The 18,789-nt window shown below is 44.3% G+C and overlaps 1 protein-coding gene across 2 annotated transcripts in view; it reads left to right on the top strand.

Moving 5' to 3' along the window:
* The first annotated feature begins 4,605 nt into the window (after positions 1-4,605).
* The window catches only part of LOC117582494 (calcium/calmodulin-dependent 3',5'-cyclic nucleotide phosphodiesterase 1), a 79,019-nt gene continuing 64,835 nt past the window's right edge, over positions 4,606-18,789 (top strand). The window contains exon 1 of one of the 2 annotated variants that reach the window (XM_034270270.1): positions 4,606-5,000. In XM_034270270.1, coding sequence (XP_034126161.1) covers positions 4,637-5,000 — 364 coding nt within the window. In that variant the 5' untranslated portion in view covers positions 4,606-4,636. The remainder of the gene's footprint in view (positions 5,001-18,789) is intronic. The other variant, XM_034270274.1, reaches the window with a different exon arrangement.

The following is an 18,789-nucleotide window of genomic DNA, read 5'->3' as shown; positions in this document are numbered from 1 at the left end:
AAAGAGCGAGGCAGCGTGTCCTTGCAATCAGCTGTTGGGGTGACTGAATATTATCGGAATGGAAAGGAAGTTAAATCAATAGAAAAGAAATGCAACCACAAGGTGAAGCTTTGTGATAAGAAAAATATGAGGATAAAAATGCAAAAAAAAATCAACTAAAAACTGGAAAAAATTATTCACTTTCCCTTTAATTATAAACCAATTAAACGCTTATAAAGGAGAAACCTTCTTCTCTGATTAAATGTCATTAATGCCTCACTTCATCCATCACTGTCCTTCCTCTGTCTCGCCTGCCTCGTCTTTCTCTCTTCCATGGGCAAAGCTTAGACATCAAACATATGCTCTTTGGTTGGCAGTGGCCTTAGAGCTTCCGCTCTTCATTTTGCGCTGCGCTCTTTTGCATTCCACAAGGACAGGACATGATTTGCTGGTCTCGTCAGTTGATTGGCAACACGTTTGCCGGAAGGTAATACCCCGTAGCTTAGCAGCGGAAGAGCACAGAGCAACAGGAGCAGACCACCGCCGTGTTCGAGTCGCATTCGTAGTTTCTCGGTAATCTTGGTGACCATCTCGGTGGGTCTCTCGGCAACCAACAACAATCGTGTGTGTGTTGGTGTGTGTGTGTGTGTTTGTGTGTGTGTATGCGTAGTTTCTACGCACAGAAGAAGTTTCCCTGCCCGAGTGGCAATATTAATTACTCAAAAATTACCCAAAAAATAAAGGAGAGATAAGAAAAAGTTTGCTTTTGGCAACGAGGCTGTCAACTTGTTGCTGGCAACACGAACCTGTTGCCCCTCCCCGACCCTTTGGGGGCACCCAACAAATCGCTGGCTTAGTGCAAATATTTGCTTAGCAATTTGTCTGTCTGTCTGCCGCCCCCCCTCCCGTTCGCTCCTGCTCTAACAATGGAATAAACAAGGGAAAGGGCAAGGACTGGCAACTAGCAATTAGGAGGCAGAAGGACACAACTAAATTTGCATTAAACACATTTTAAATGAACAATTATGTAACCCAGCATAACAAATCGAGCTACAACAAAAAAGAAAAACCTCAACAGCTCTCACCCACGCTTAACACCTGACCGTAAGGACCAGAAGGACCAGATCCTTTCTTCCTTTCCCCTTGCTGGCATGGCTGGCTGTATGCCAAACAATAACAAAAGCGGATTAACACTTTACTCAACGGCGATGATATGACCGACACGCACAAGCGACTGAAACAGAGCTGCTCCCCCACTCCCCCGCTCTACCTAGACTTGACCCAAACCCATGACCCTTTTGCTCAGTCAATCTAAAAGCTTGCCGAGGGGGAGCAGCTAGCGGGCGCCTGGAACCCTTTTCAGGTAGAAATTTGTGCCGGGGGTTGCTCTTGCTGGCAAACCCAAATAAAAATCGCCAAAAATTACACTAAGCAACATGCAAAAGGAACGAAAGAAGGCAACAAACACACAAAATAATACGGAAAACAAATGAAAAACATTTTTCCAAAGCGCTCTGTCCCTTTGATGGCAAAACAATTTTTTAATTCATTTTCATTAGTTATTCAAACTCTGTTACTTGTTGTGTGCTGTCCAGTGTGCTGCTCAGTGTCTTGTTGCTGTTTTGCCCAGTGTTCGGTTGTTGCTTTGCGCTGTGTTTCGCAGCGGTTGTTGTTATTGCTGCTTTGCTGTGCCAGCATCAAGAAGTGAGCAGCGCAGCCAATTGTTGTGCTTAAGCCGCAAAAATATACACAAAGTTTATATTTGCTGGCGCGGGCCCTCGCCCTTTATTTTTATTTATGGCCGCATCATACATTTGCTGGACATACGAACCCAAGCAGACAAGTGGCCGCAGGATCAGAGGTTTCCCAACCCAAACAGCAACAACAAAAGAACAGTTCGTGCCCATTGTCCACCCGCCCGGCTGCTGCTGGTCCAGCTCCACTTTTCCGGGTCTCTTCTGCCCGAGTTTCGCTTCCAGTTTTCTGTTTTGCAGCGCGAAATGTTTCCAACTGAGTTGATTACTCGCCATCGCGCGCGCTCTCAAATCAAAGGCAACAGCAGGTCGTCCCCTGGCATCCGATGGAGTATCCTTAAATTTTCAACATTCTCTTTGGCTTTGGTTGGGGTTACACTTCTTTTTTTTTTGTGGCAAGATACTGTAGGACGCGGGGCATGTGGATATTGTGGCGATAAATGTAACAAAAGCAGGGAAGAACATTTTTACGAGGTTCCTTGATATTATAGCAAATATTTGAGTCAAATGTTGCTTATAGAATTATTTCAAGCTAAGGATAACCAAGGAATAAGTTAGTTTGAAGAAAGAAGTTCCAACCAAATATCAGGAAACTAACTTTATGCTTCCCTTTGTTCGATGTATGTAAATATGTATGCAGATTTGTATGTACGTCTGCCTGGCTGAGTCTTTTATCTGTTCCTCGATGCACGCCCCCCCGCGTGACCTTGTCGTGGCGCGGTCTGAGCTGCTGTTGTGTGTGGGGAACTCATGAGGGTTTTATTTCAGAATTAATTTACCAAATTAAAGCCGCTCGCTCGTTCGTCTGCTTATCCAAGCCACTGAGCATCGCAATGTATGTGCCAACATGGACGCACACACAAACAGACCCATGAAATGATGAGAGAACGCCCCAAAGGTATTAATTAGTATGGAACAGCTCTACAACAGTTACAACAACAACAAAAAGAAAGAACTATGTGGAACTTGTTATAATGCAATAAAGCATAAAACACACCCACAGATGGCACGGCGGCAAAATCCATAATATTCAAGCAACACGAGTCGAGTCTCAGCTTTTACTTCAACAGACATTGAGTCTAGCTCTTGGGCTGGGGCTACAGTTACATGGGAGGTGTTGACATGCCACATAGAAAATAAACACAAAGCCAAGACACAGACTGCACGAGGCATGATAATAAAGTGTGGCGGAAGACAACAGCTAGTGGTGGGAAAAGGCAGCGGAAATGTAAGGGGAAACCGCGGAAGGTATGAGAGAAAAGCATAGGTGCAAAAACGCAGATAGAAGTGAGCAAAAAATCAGCATAGAAAAACAGGAAAATGCCACACCGCAGAGGCAGAGAAAAGAGTGGGAAGAGCAGAGTTTGGAAATGGATAAAGTAGAGGTAGAAAAAATATAGTAAATACTTCTAGCAGAGGTAGACAAAAGGAGCAAATTTTCACATGTTTGTATTTGCAAAATATTTCAGCAACAAAATGATTGAATGCAAACGCAAAAGACAGGAGCAAAAAGGAGCGTAAGGATTTATGAATTGATTTTCTTTGTGGAATATGAATGTATTTCTGTAATTGTATGCTGCAACTTTGAATGTCGAGTGTCGAGAACTTTTGTATTTATTTGTATGGTTTGTCTCACTTAATGTGGCAATTGCCGACGCCTTTCCGCTAAGCGATAAGCGATGGAAAAAATGTAGAAAAGAGGAAAGGAAAACCAAACCTCTAATGTATACATTTGAATGCCATTATTACAATAACAACGGCACACCCCACTCAGATGATAGGCAGCCGGAACTGGCGGCAATTTAGCCACAAAAAGCCAGCAGCCAGGCAGCCAGGCAGCCCATCCTCAACTCATTGTCTGTATGGTTGTGGCTCCTGCGTAGCTCTATCTTCGTGTGCTTTGTGGGCTGTATCTCTGATATCTCTGTCTCTGTGTGTATGTGCTTATTTCCAGGCAATTTACTTTAATTCGTCGCATTTTACAGAGCGAAGAGACAGAGAGAGAGAGAGCGCCCACAGCCTATGCCCGTTTGCAACCTTCTGGTTTAACCTCTGCCTCACGGCATAAATGTTGGGTTTCAGCTTTTCCGTAATTCCATTTTTATTGACTGCAATCATCATGGCACTCAGGTTTATTTTGGGCACACAGGTTTCGGGCTTACACATGTGTTTTTCCCTTTAATTTGCCACCCAGAAATTCTACACCTTCTGCCTGCAAGCTTTGTGTAATTGCAAAATTTTGTAAAATATGCTGTTGGGTTGAAATGTAAATTGAAACTGCCGCAAAATTATATGCAAAGAGAGATATATTAATAGAGATAAACTGCGGAGGGATAACCGACCAACCCACACACAGAGCAGAGCCATGCGGCTTGTGGTTTCAGTTGAAAAATAAAACAACTTTCGGTATTTCAATTAACTTTGCCAAATGACATTTCAGGATCATTTGTATTGCTTTATTTTATGTTTCAGCAGTGAAATGGAGGCTGAAATTCGTTAATCTGCTGTTTGTTTTCAGCAGAGCGAAATAAATGGGCAAAATAAATAAATTAGAAATGAAAATAAAAACTATTCGACGTGCAAAATCTTCGCCTGAAGCGTGTACCTCCCCGAGGGCTTTATTTGCCGTAAATTCTTTTATAATTTCATGCTGCAAAAACTGCAAATTGTGCCTAAACTTTTTCTCTCTCTCTCTCTCTCTCGTTCCCAAAAGCAAATATTCAATCTCCATAGACTAATTGCAGCCAAATTGGCTTGGCTTACGGCCCTGCTTTGGGGTCAGCAGGTGTCCAGTGTGTCCAAAATGTGTGTTATCAAGTGACTCAACTATCGTGTGCCAAATCTATATAGAACCCGAGGCTCACTCTCTCTCCCCCTTTCTCTCTTGTGTGAGTGTGTGCAAAATGTCAAATTTGAATTTGTCGAAGGCGCCACGTCGCCTGGCCCCCGGCACGGCCACACCGGTGACCAGCGGCAGTCGAGTACCAGGCACAGCGGTGCTGACGGCACGCCTGACCTCGTCGAATACGGTTACCAGCACTGTGGAGTCGTCCTCCCTGGGGCAGCAGCACGAGCAGCTGCTGCCAACACAGACGACCCAGGAGGAGCATCATCATCGGCCCGTGCTGGCGGCCACATCCTGTCCGGACTCGCCCATACGACGTGTTTCGTCGAGCTTGAAAAATTCCGCTTTAGATTTCGCCTCACGTTTCTTCAACAAGTGCAAAGCGGCTACATTTACGGTGGATGGTGCCACCTATACAATTGGTGAGTGAAATAGAACAAAGTGTAACCAGGGTGGGCATATGTGAAGACAGAGAGGAATGCCTTGTTACTCCTTTGCCTTTGATCACTGAAATACAAAACTATTCAGAAGTGCTTCTGTTTTGGGAATTATTTGTACATTTAAAGTGCTCTCTCACACAATCTTTTACATCGCGACCGGCTGCATTGAAAACTCTCTCGTCGTCGCTCTCTCCGATCTGCGCTACGCTCGCGTCTGAATTCGCTCTCCGTCGTTTTTGCTTTGCTTTCTGCAGTCTGAATTCGCTCTGCATCGTTTTTGCGTTCTGAATTCGCTCGCGTCTGAATTCGCTCCATGTCGGTCAACCTCTTCGCTCTCGTCTGAATTCGCTCAGCGTCTCGCTTGCTTTTGTGCTGCTGTCGCGATCGCTGTTGGAGTTCGCTCTCCCCGAATACCCTGCACATCCAACGTGAGGGTCAACAAGTGTCTCTGTGGGCACAGCGCGCGAGGCGTAACATAATACAGTACTCGTATAATGGGACACTGAATGAAGCATTGAAAATTTGTTATTTTGTCATTTCCTTTTTCGCTTCTGTTTCCCCACTGCCCCACCCTCTTTTCACACGCTCTCTGTGGCATTGATGGGCAAGGTCATCGATTGACATTGGCCAGGTGTTTTCTTTCCCTTTCCCTTTCCCTTTCATTTTCGATTTTTGTTTTCGTTTCCATTTCTTTATCGATTCGATTCGATGCCGTGCCATGCCGTGTGTGTGGCAGTCAAATTTGTAATTCAATGTGGTTCCACGACGACATGTCGACGTCACATGAGGGAGCAGCTCCTGAATGTCCTGTGTGTCGTCCTGTGTGTTGTCGTGTGCGGAACTGATGGATGAAAGATTGATTGCCATTTAATAAGCTGTTTATGGCGGCTGGCCGCACAAAAATAAGGCAGGAAAAAGGCGAAAAGAAGATGAAAACAAAGCAAAAAGAAGACAAAAATATTTAAGAAAGAACCAAAATATATTTTTAGACATTTTACAGGAGTATATTTAACGGCTGCTTTATTTTAGATGCTTAGGGAATTTCTTCTATGGATTTTTCAGGCAAAATTATCGTTTCGAAGTCTATTTTGGGGAATATTTACTTCAATAATCGATTTTCTTTGATTGATTTTGTACCACAAACAAACATGAACTTCCGCTTAACGAATTGGTTGCTTTCGAAGATGTGCATTGGCAATGGCAATTGTCGCCGAAATTGAAGACTCACGTGCCGTGGCGTCAAGTGTGTCTCAGGTGTCCAACCGTACTCCATGTCCTTTCCCATCCCAAATACAAATCCGAAATCGGAAACTCTTACCCAACTCGGGCCCAAACCAGTTCCCAGGAGGCGTATTTGTTTACAGATTTAGCTGACTGTCTGTCGTTTGAGTGTCGAAAATCTGCGTAAAATCATCGCAGCAAATATGTAAATTGTGTTTGATATCAGTGCCTGTCAATGTGCAGATGGAAAGCAGATTGCAAAATGTATTTTTAATTGGTGTTCAATGGCTGTCTCTGCAAATTGCTTTTAACGCACTTTTAATGATGTCAGTGGAAGTTTATTTATGGCTGTGCCCCAAAGGAAAACAAAGCAAATGAGGCTGGGAAAATAAAAGAAAATTAGATAGAAGCAATCCTTGCACCCAAAGGAGATGCACCAGCAGCAGCAGCAGCAGCTGTGTGTGTGGCAGCATCTCCGTAATGCAATTAAAACTGCTCCAAACAGAAGAAGAACTAAAGAAGTGCGTCACTCTCTCTGTCGAAGTTCTCTGCCCTTTTATTAATAAGCCTCCATCCAACCCAACTTTGTCTGTGGCATTTTAATCTTTAATTGTTGATTATGTATGCACAAGTGGCAGGCAGGAAGCTGCCATGCTGCAACCAACCAACCAACCAGCCAACGGGAAACACGCTTCCAAGTGCGGTTGGCTGTGTCATCAGCCATCAACCAGCACTTTAACCAGCCAGCCTGCTGCTCTATCCTCCATTTTCTATGCGTTTTCCTGCCTTTTCCTTGGTTCCATTTCACTTCGTTGTCGTCTTGGGACTGGGGGGAAGGGCCTTGTGTACTTTGCTGTTGGCGGAAATTGCATTGTCAACGTTGGCAATGTGGCAGTGTGAAACGTACAGCAAGTAGGCAGCAGGACAAGCGCCAGGACCCAGGTCTGGCACTTGCCACACTGATGTCATGGATGTGCAAATTAAAAATAATGACAAGGCAGATTGAGGCAACTAAACCACGACTTTGCTGGTGCTCTTTAGGCGCTACAGAAGGGAGTACAATTTGGCATTCAATTTGTGACACAAACTGAGACTTTAAGCTGGTAGGTTGATTGAAATTGTGTCTAGAAATTGCTCAAATTACAGCCCGAAATGTGTACTCAAAGGGTAAATCCACAAGCAAAGAGCATCCCACAATCAAGTTCCAGCAACCGTTGCACCGTTGATTGCAGCGCGCAACAAATCAGAAAATGGCAAAACGAGTGGGAGTCGACTCGAGCAGGAATCCAATTCCAATCCCGATACAGAGCTCCCCGACATTAATCAAGGCAGTAAACGCTGGCCATTACCCAAGACAGACCTCAGACTCCGTCGCAGACGCGTTGATTTAGTTGCCAATCGTTTTACCTGTTGCAATCGAGAATTTATCGATTGGCCCAGAGCCAAGCGGTGGAGCAACGAGCGACAGCTGGGAAACCTGAAATGAAAGTCGATTTCACGCTCAAATTGATTTGGTTTTTATTGCTTGGGCATTTAATTTATGTTCCAGCCAGGCAAAGGCAAGTGTCGCTCTCCCACGAGGGAGACGGACACACAAAATTCTTTCTTGCGTTACACTTTGACAATATTAGCGCTTATAAATTTAAATTGCTTGTACGGGTCCGTCCCCAGTGTGTGTGTGTGTGTGTTCGACATGTAAGGAAAACAAGGAAACAACTTCCAGTCTGCTGTGGAAAAGCATTCCTTAGGCATTTTTCGTGGAGTTGTCGTTGTTGCTGGGTAACATTGATTTTCTGCCAGCAGCGGGCTAAACCAAAACCATATCATGCCCCACCCACACACACAAATCCGTTATTGGATTCCCACTAACTCGACCTGCTTGCCACCTCTCCCCCTTTCTGCCGAGGCTTGCGGCATATTTTGGCAAAAATGTTTGTGTACCAAGTCAAAGCCAGGCGCCGCTAGAGAGCATATCAGACCTGTCAGTGTGAATGGCAAAGAGCATTGGGAGAGCTGCTCTGCAGGCAGTTGATATGCGAAAATAAATTGTATTTGGAAATGGCAGAAGTCGCAATAAGTATCTGCGATAATGGATATCGATGCACTTTGTTGTAATCGAAAACTAATCGAGAAATCAAGCTGCAGTGTTGCTTGAACCTTAAACGGAGTTTATTTTAAGCGTAATTTATTGGGTGCAATTATTTAGCTTTAAGAAATACTAACAAATCTATCACTAGCCTACAAAAAGTGTATTTGAAGTGAAAATTAACTTCATCGATTAATAATCGATAAACGAAAGCAACACGAAAACCTTTTGAAACTATAAGAAACATAAAAGAATCCGAACATTTACTTGATTTGTAGAACAATTTAGTTTCAATCATTAAATGTACCTTTATCGATAATTCACGAGTTAGTGGTGATTAATCGATGACAACTTTCGCCTAACTTTCTTACCCTAACTCTAGCAATCGTTAAGAAGCTTCTCCCGTCTGCTTAGGGTATTCCCTCAGCACTCGCCATTAGTTGTACCCATAAAGCAGTGCACGACAGACACATCCTGTCGGCATCCTTTGCTTCCTGTCCTACACCCGCCTGCCTGGCTGGCTGGCTGCTGTTGTCATTTTCCACACTCTGCCAGCAGCAAGCGCCTTTTGCAATTTGTTTCAAATTTGGCATTAATTTTTCACACGGAACACAGGAAATTGAAATGTTGCCATAACGGTGGGTCGTTACTTCGCCTTAGAAAGGGGTTAAAGCGGGGACAGGCCCAGGACTGGGGCAGATTTTCTAGTTGGTTCAGAAATTCAATTAAAAGTTTATTAGTCAAGCTCCTGGCCCCAGTCTGAAGACGAAGTTAACTCTGTGGCTAAAACTGTGTTAATCGCGTTAAACTACTTACGGGAGGGTACAAGTTTTGTCGAAGCCTAAACAATAACTGACAGGAGCACAGGAGGCAACCTCCTGGAGGCAACACATTTCAAGTGCTCATAAAACTGTCAGCTTAGCCCAAAAATAGATGTTCACTGGCAGAACAACAACTTTCCAGCCTCAGCGTGGACCATCTTTAATGGCGTTTGGCATTCAATTTAATTGCCATCGTTTCCCTAGCTGATTGCTCTCAATTTGCTCGAGCAGGGACTAGGCACAGGACGCTGGCCAGGTGCTTGGGCAAGTCATTTGGCAACTCCAATCAACGGAAATTGAAACGCAAACGTTGCGAGGCACATCACAATCCCACACCTGCACACAACAAAACGTGCGAATGATGAAAGTGAAAGCAATGTGTTTGCTCTGCACAGAGATGGAGATACATTCCATCCACATTGCTGCCTCTGTGGCAATCGCATTGTTGAATGTTTTTGCCACCAATTCACTGCCAGTTGCTGGCAGCATCATATTTATTTTATTGCCAGACCCACAAGTGAATTGAGGATAACGAACTTTTTGCTTCGAAATGCAATTTCAAAAAAACAGCAACCCAATCGGTAGCCTAAAATAAAATAAAAGAGAACAATAATATTAAATTGTTTGCCTTTCAGTCAGGTGGGGACCAGAACTAAAGCCTCAACGGGTCCAAGTCCAGGTCCATTTGAAATGCAGCAACTCTGACAGCTTGGTTACATTTTGAATACTCTCAGAATTCAATTAAGAGCCAAAAATGGTTGCTGCTGCAAAGCGCTTAGTGGAATTTGTGCTAAGTAAAGAGTTAAGCTGGGGTTTTGTTTCATGAAAAATTGCCATAAGCCTGCAAATAGAATGCTTTCACCTGTGCAAGTCCTAAGCCACGATTAACCTTTACCCAAGGCTGGGCTGGGCGCTGTGCTTCAACCTAATTGAAATTGTAGTCGCATCATCAATCACTTCAGTCTGGAAAATGTATAAATTCCACGCATTCTTCAGGGCATTCAGGCATCCCACCACAGCAGCCAGCAGCCTCTGCCTATGCCTCGATATAAATTATTATGGCAATCATCGGTGACTTTCATGCAGACGTCTGTGAGGGAAAAACTGAAAAACAATAACGCAGCAGGTGATATTTTTTATGGGCATCGCTTTTCTCTTTTTTTTTTTTGCTTACTTTTTATGGCTTTCCTGCTGGTGTGGGAAACGTGCCAAAGATGTTGCCGGGCATTCATTAGCGAGGGCCACAGCTTCCTCTTTAAATCGAATTTAAAGTAAAAATACCCGCAGGAAATGCAGAAATCTTTGTGCTGCTGCATGTCCTGTCGAAGTGCTGAGTGAATTTGCCACCTGCAGCTCCAGCTTATCACTCAGCCGCGCGACCGGGCAACTCCCCCCCCCCTGCCTTTAGTTTTAAGAATGCCAAAAGACACTTTTCCTTTTGAGCATTTTACCAGCAATTTATCTGCAGATCTATGCGCAAAACTTTTCCTTTCCTCTCCTGTTTGGTCTTTTTTTTTTGGTAACCAACTTGTTGTGGCTGAGTGGGAGACAAGAAATGAGTCCTGGCTGGTTACTGGGTCTCGGGGTTTTTGGTGTGCTTCATGGGTGTGTCGCACCGTCATTGCCAGCGTACACGCTAGAGGATTGTGGTTACTTTTTTTGTCTTCTTTTTTCTGTATTTTCAGGGGCGTGCCCGGCCAGTTTGGGGCCTGGTCTGGGCTTTAATTTGTTTATTGCCCTGCCCGCAGTTTTGTTCAACATAGTTTGGTTTTTTCTTACTCTCTCCCCGGTCGCTGTTCCCTTCTTGTGCGGCAGATAAAAATCTACTAAACTTGGCGCCGCGTAATCGAAAGGCCAGCCAGATGATTCGTAGCTTTTTCCTCTGTTACTTCTTTGTTGGATGGGATTTTGAGGATTGCCTGAATATATTTACACTGTGATGAATGTGCAAAAGTTAGGGCAAGGACACACGCCGAAAAGCACTCATCGCTTTGGTGTTTTTTGGGGAAATAATTTAATTAAAGAAGGGCAAATAATTGTACTTGCAATCTGCACTTTAAGTTCTCATTTTCCTCTTAGATTTCTGCACAAATTAATTACAGAACACAAAGAAAATAAAGAATAACCATAAAAGTCGCCATAAAGCCAGCTTAGACTTGTCTCTCTCCCTCTCTGTCGCTCTTTATCACCTCTCTCTCTCTCTCGCTTCCATCTTAATTTTGTTGCGTATACGCAGCGTTTTTTTTCTCTGCTCTCTCTCTCTCACAAATCAAATTTATGCGCTGGTCAACGCTTTTGATGGCCCCCCCACATAACACAGCTTCAAGCTCTAAGGCTCCACTTGCTACGTGTTTGGAAAATTGATTTGACTGCTGCTGCTGCTGCTGTTATTACAAGTATTATTACCCATTTGTGCATTACTTTCTGTATAGATATTTGCTTAGCTATATGTCTGATGGTGCCTGCTCGTATTTCCACTCCCATTTCCGTTAGCTGTGGCTCTGCTGCTGCACAAATTGAAATTGAATTGCAAACTTTACAAAAGTTTATGGCCCAAACGAGAGACGAGCACTTAACCAGGGGCCGAGAGATTCCTATTCCTGTTGAGCTACAAAGTTGTGCCGCTGCCTGTGCCCCCTGCGACTGCCCTCCGCTCTCTGCGAAGTTTTATGTGGCCCTTCAGTGTGGCACTTCCACTTTCGGCTTTGGCCTCATATCTAACCTTCCCATAGTCTCTGGCTGCAACATCTATATTTATATTCGTTCTTCTGTTTCTGTTTCCGTTTCATTTTTATTGTCGACTGCACACTCAATTACTTATTTATTTGCTTTTTGTGTCTTAGACAAATGTCCAGCAAATGATTCCGATTTGATTTGTTTTGCAAACTCAAAGAAAATGAAGGCAAGTGGCTAAAGGAGCTTCGAGCTGCTCTAATGACATGTGGGCTATTAGGCTTTGGATTATTGGCAGAACTGCAAAAAAAAAGAGTCTTATGTCCACCCTGTGCCACAGTCTGGCGCTTGCCTTTGCCCCAGCTTTTGGGGCAGTAAATCAGGCATGAAGACACAGAGCAAGACTTGCACACTCTTCCATTTCCATTTCCATTTCCTTCCTTCCTTCCTTCAGGATACACATTTTATTCCCACTTCCCTCTTTGCCATTGATTTCTTTTGCATGGGAATTCTGTTTGCTTTTAAGCAGACAGACTTGACCAAGGGAATGGCATGCCTCAACGCATTCATGATTACATCTGGGGCTGAGTAGCCGCTGTCCAACCCATCGATGAGCACACGCATAAATAATCAAAAAGATGCCAGGAATCCAACTGCTGAATGCTGAAAAATGTTAAACAAATCAGCGAAGCGAAACATTTGCCGTGCAAGCGAATGAAATTCGCTTTTCAATAATTCAGCAGCAAAAATTAACTCAATATTTGCATAAACAAAAAAGGGAGTGCCACGCAGGACCTCCTTAGATATTACTATACGTGAAAAGTTGTCCTGGCTTTCTGGTACATATTTAATGTTTGTTTTCACATAACAGCAAAGGGGAGCGAACCTTTTGGGCTGGCACTGGGTTGGGCGCAAACTAATTAGAAGTCAAAATAAACCAGGGCACACGCTTCGGTTTTTGTTACTGAATGAAATGGCAGGCAACCAGGTTGCTGGCTGCATCCCTTTAGAATTAAGTCCAATAAAGCTTAAAGGCCAGAGCAGGTGGTGGCAACTCGTGTGTGTGTGTGTGTGGGGGGCAGTAGACCTTTGGCTCGTCAGGCGAATTGCTGGCAGCTCTTTAACACCCAGTCCGGACTTTTAAGTGCATTAATGCATAAAGTTGCTCTGTTCCCTGCTTCCTGGATGTTGTGTCCTCGCTCGCCCCATAAAGTCAACTGCGACAGAGCACTGAGATTTCAAAGATGAGTGCAGTCTGCATTCCTCACCGTAGGAAACATCAGCCAGCAGCCTAGCTGTCGCACAGGGCAGTGAGGAGGAGTCTGAGGGCACTCGGATTCAGATTGGATTGCAGCTGGCAGTTTTACAGGCCATGGGTCCTCAATAAAAGTTTTATATTGCCAACACAGAAAGAGAGAAAAGTGAGAGAAGACACAAAGCGTGCAAAGGGAAAGCCAAGGCGAGTTGGCAAAGCAGGGAGAGAAAGCAAATCGATTAATGGCATAACTCGGCCATAACTCATCTTATAAGTGTTAAGTCTCCATCAAAATTAATTCAAATTCTTTGCAGACAAGCGAAATCCAAGCTTCTCTCTCTCGTTTCTGGCAAGTGCAACAAAGTGGCAAAGTGTTTGGCCAATTGCCTTTAAATATTCCCCTCGGCAAATATTGATTTATGACCCTGATGCCTCCCTCTGTGTCTGTCTCTTGCTGTAGAAAATCGAAATATGAGATGCCAAATCCGCTTGCTCGCTCACCTTTTTGTGCGCTTGAAGCCTTTGGGTGAGTGCTGGCTGTGCTGCAATCGGGATTAACATTTGTGATTGGAAAAAGAGGAGAACAGGAAACAGCAGCAGCAGCAGCAGCAGCAGCTGCAGTCTCAGGCAGGACTCCGCCGGCGCTCTGTTGGTATTGTGTGTGGCTCAGCTGACAAACGAAGCCAGACAATTGGCTAGCAATTGTTGCTGCTTAGATTGTCATTGCTGTTGCTGTTGCTGTGCTGTTGCCACCAATCGAAAGTGGTTGTGCCACGGGCTATGCCACGAACATGGACATGCGGTTTCCTGTGGCATTGACAAGCGCTTGGCAAATGAGATTGCCATTGGGGAATGGAATGGAACGGCACACTTTGCCATTGACTTGTGGTGACAGTTGTGCTCATTTCAACTTCACTTCACGGGTTTTCGTTTGGTTCTGGCTAAATGGATGCTTGATTGTTTGTCTGTGAGCATTGTTTGTCCGGAGACAGGCTGTCTGAACTGTTGTGGGTACTCAAAGGGGATTATTGGCACTGCTAGCAGAGTAGAGGAAGTGTCTATTAGAGCCACACTTTTGTGTGTGTATTTATGCACCCGCTCCTGGCACTTGCTTATCCGTTGCTTTGAGCAAACTCTCACGCCGAACATGATTGAACATGCACGCACCCAATATCGTCGTCTGTCTCGCTCACTCACGCACTCACTTGATCGTGTGATGCAGAGACCAAGAGCGCAGCCGACAGCTGAAACCAAAGTAAACCGCAAGAAGAGTACCACAGTACCGTTATATGCACGCGCTCTGCTGCAGGCGCCGCTTTGCGTTTGGGAAAAGCAAAAACACATTCGCTCCACACGCGCTTGGGGTGGGTGCTGCGGACAGCGCTGCTTGCCAGGTGCTCTAATGATGTGCATGCTCAAGAGTGGGACAGCTGGCACACAAATATGAGCAATGATTAACGGGGAACTGCAGCAATAGCAAGAGAAGAGCAACGCTCTAAAAGCAGAACAACAACAACAGCAGCAAAAGCAGAGGAAGCAATAACAGTCGAAAAACATTAACAGCAGAGAGCCATTAACAGTAGATCAACATTAACAGCAGATCAAACAAAGAACAGCAGAAAGCAGTAGCATGCTGTGGTAACAGCGAAACAACAGCAAAGAGGAAATAACAGTACAACAACACTAACAGCAGTAACAGCAAGAGGAGAGAAGCAATAAGAGAGCAACAGCAGAAGAGAAACGAAACAACAGACAGTGAGAATCTCAGCAGGCAGCGGTAAAACAAACAGCAATAAACATGCAATAAACACACACACACAAGAAGACTGCCTGCCACCTGCCATTGGGCTATTGAGTGTTTGCTTTTGAGAATTGTAAACTAATTTGGCTGATTAATATCTTTCTGAGTGTACATTCAAGGCAAGCAAACTCCAAAGTGTTTCCTCAGAAATATAAGAATCTCTATAGCAGCTTACCCAGTTTTCTCCGTACCTTACCTTTCCCGTTTTCTTCACGCACATCGCATGTCTGGCTGCACTATTTGTGCACTCTTTGTGGTCTCATTCCCATTGCCCCGCCTGATTTATGCCCTTGGATTTGGATAAGCATGCAAATGAGCCAAACTTTGCCACAAATTGTTGCTACATTTTTTAATTATTAAACAGCGTCGCGGTCTGTCAAAGTTATGAGTCGCCGCCCCCAACCCCCAACCCCCAACCACCCTGCAGGATGTCAACGAACTTGCTCATTAAGGCGTGCGGCTCCTGTTCCTGTCCACAGAGGAGTGAAAGCAATCAAAACTTTTCTTCTATATACATTTTTTGGGGGTAGAAAAGTTTCACTGCCCGTCAATTACTGGACGACTCTTGGTTGAGGCTTAAGTTTGCCTGTCGCTCCGCTCCGCTCAGCTTTGCTGCTTTATTTGCCAAAGACTTTTACTCCTTAACTGTCCGGCAACATCCCTGGGGTGCCAGTGGCACACGAAGACATGGCCTTAAGCTTTTTGGCATTGTCCTTGACATAATTTACAATTTCAATAACATCTAGGACAATGTTGGGGAAATTTATTTAAGCATTATCCTTTCTGGCACGACGTCAACCCTGTCGTAAGTTGCCATCATCATTCCAGGGCGCATTTGTCATCATTAAGAATGGTTTGCCAGTCTCAAAATGAGTCCTGCCAACGCTGTCCTGCAGGATACGATTTATGCGTGTGCAGTAGTTTTTTTCTTCTTACCACTCAAGCGTCACGCCCTGCTGCTGCTGCTGCTGCTGCTGCTCCTCATTATGGCTTAAAAAATGTTGAGCACGTCGACGCTTGTTTGCATGGAAATCGTCCTCGTTGTTGTCATTGTCCTCGCTCTCCTTTTAGTCCTCGGACAGCACTTGAAACAGGTCGCTTGGGTCCAAGCTAACCCAGCGACGAGCCACCAAGCAGCTGTGCCACCAGCAACCAGCAACCACCAAAGCCACTTGATAGTCAGGCGCTGACATCTCATTATGGTTGTCTGCCCGTCAACAGTGCGTATGCGTGATGTCTTCTGCTTCCTTTTTCGGCCTCCCCCTCAGGGGGTGGGCAGGAGGCGTTCGTGTGTCCACAGCAGCGAATTATTTTTATGTGCCATTGAGGACCAATTGCTTGTGTGGCTCTGGCAGAAATTTAAATCTTCTGTGGAAAGGCTTGTGCTGCTTGCTTTTATTTTAAATATTTATTGTAGAATTTTGGATAGCTAGTTTCTTGCTCTTGTAGCTTAGAGCTAAGCATTTGTGTATTTTGGCCAAAGCTGTGCCCAAACAAGCAAAACGAAAACGAGTTCAATTCGATTTAAAGGCTCAGAAATGATCAAGAGGCGGCTGGAGTTTGAAGTCAACAGCTTTTTCACCCATTTAAAGATATAATTTGGAAGCTAAAAACTTTTAAAAATCAACAAAAAGTCCTTAAATATTTCGTTGGACTCTGCTGCTATCAGCAATCAAATTCTATTGGCGCTTCAATTCTTTATTGCATTATTCAGAGTGGCTTTGGTATTTCTGTTGCCAGATTTGGTAGCTCTCCACAGTCGAGCGCCACAATTTTGCTTCCCAATTTCACTCCACAGTTTCCTTGAGTCAAGGGTCCAATCTGCCCATAGTCCTGCCCTCCACATGCGTTCTGCTACTTCATTTGGTGCTCTTGCTGCATGGAAGTCAATCATGGAGCACACTTGACCACAAAGCACTAAATCACTCTCGATGGGCTTTGAGCCTGCGATTCGGGCCACTTATCAGATGTTTATCTTGGCAGAGAGACAGAGAGAGTCCTGCATGTTGACAGCGACATTTACATAGCAGTCAGGCAAAGGACGAGGCAAAATCAATTGCATTGTTGGCCCAGCTCAGGGAGCAGCTGTGGAACAGGCCATTAACCCAGAGACAGAGGAACAGCCAGACAGACACAAAGTACACAAAGACGCATGCATTATTTATTAGCATTTTCCGCTCCAAAGACAAAGTGTACGCAAAAGCCTCGACGCAACAATGAAGACGGGGAAGGAGCCAAAGGAGCTGCCGAAAAAGTGCTCAATCAGCAGGTCGAATGAATCGCTGACTGACTTTGTTGCTACGCACGAATTGACACTTGATATGGATTAGCATGACGCCTGAATGGGCCTGTGCTTTGTGCCTAAGACCCCAAGAGAGAGACTACTTATGGAAAGAGACAGACGCCTAAATGCTGCCCTAAATCAAGAATTTACACTCGAGACGGCCCAAAAACAGGGAATCTTGGAAGTGTTTTCCATCTCAAAATATTCTCATAAAACAAAAGAAAACAGAAACATTATTCAGGAGAATTTTCATTATTTTTATTCGTATTTATCTGTGTGCCTGGAAAATATACAAATGAAGCCTCCAGCTGTCTCTGAATTTGGCATAATTTGTATTTAAATATTTAATTTCAAGTCCGAATTATGCTGTACAGCTTTCCCCGCTCTCTTGCCACTAATTAAGATGGATTAACTATAATTTGCGCTGCCCCAAAGCGTCTCTAAGGGCAGCACTAAAGCCCAGCCCGTGCTTTACAATTATCTCGGCGCATCCTTTGTTATCCTTGTCCAAGATGGAAAACCAAAGGAGAGCAAAACCATTATACCAAAGTGCTGCCAACAATTTTGTGTCCGCGTTCGTCTGGGCGTTAAATTGGAGCAGCTGTTCCACACCGTCAAATATATATCTTTCTGTTGTGGTCTTCTTTGGCTCATTTAGTCGAGAAAACTAACCAACTGCTTCCCACTCAAAACCTGCCGAATCTATGCCATTTCATTCGCTCATCATTCACTTTTCATTCGGCAGTTCCGCCTTTTGCTCTCTAGTATCACGACGAGAACAACAATTACGCAGCAGTTTCCCCCCCAGTTCCCAGTTCCCAGAAATTACGCTGTAAATTATGAATTAGCTGGCAGAGTGCTTGATATCCTTTCAACTGTTGTCCTGTCCTTGGCTACAGCCAGCACGCAGACCATTCATGGCCACTGCCTAATCCTAAGTGAGTTTTCCGAGTGAGTTCTTTTATAATTTATTCGCTGTCAGCGTTGATTTAAAATTAACGAAAATCTTAGCCATAAGTAGTAGAGTTTTTGGTGTATTTATTTGGAGTTTCTAAGGTCCTGGTCTGCTCTCCCTCTCGCTGTGTGTTAAATGCTTTGTCATACATCAAAATGATGTCGGCATTTATTAATGAACTGTAAATGTGATTGATGCTGTTGGGGCGCTGCTGTTCATCATTTTGCACTCGTCTTACACTCGAGATTAATTTAAAGCTCTGCAGCTTTGTTATTTAAAACTTTGGTCTGGGTGGGTGTACCCTGGAAAGGTAGAGCTAGATGGCAGAGTTCTGCGGTAACCTCTGGCCAATGTCTTTTGTGTTCTTTTAAGCGTCGCTTCTTGCCTTAAAAACCGTCTTTATGGCCACTCAAATATTGATCTTAAGTTGGAATTCCCAACAACTTTTAATGGCAAAAAGGTTTAAGGTATAGTCTTGGGTTTGCGCACACAATGAATGAGTCACGCTGCAATTATTTTGTGCTTAGCTGAAAGTGTTGTACTCCTTCATAATTAATTATTAATCAATTAATAATTAGTTGCACTTCCATTTCGAAGAGCAGCAGACACACAGCCCAGCTGCAACATTTCAAATATTTATTAAGCAATTTCAACTACCATTTTCCTGCAGCTGCA

The sequence above is a fragment of the Drosophila guanche genome, unplaced genomic scaffold, assembly GCF_900245975.1.
Source record: "Drosophila guanche unplaced genomic scaffold, DGUA_6, whole genome shotgun sequence".
Lineage (NCBI taxonomy): Eukaryota > Metazoa > Arthropoda > Insecta > Diptera > Drosophilidae > Drosophila > Drosophila guanche.
Note: the sequence above shows the minus strand (reverse complement) of the source record. Positions and strands in the feature narration are given on the sequence as shown.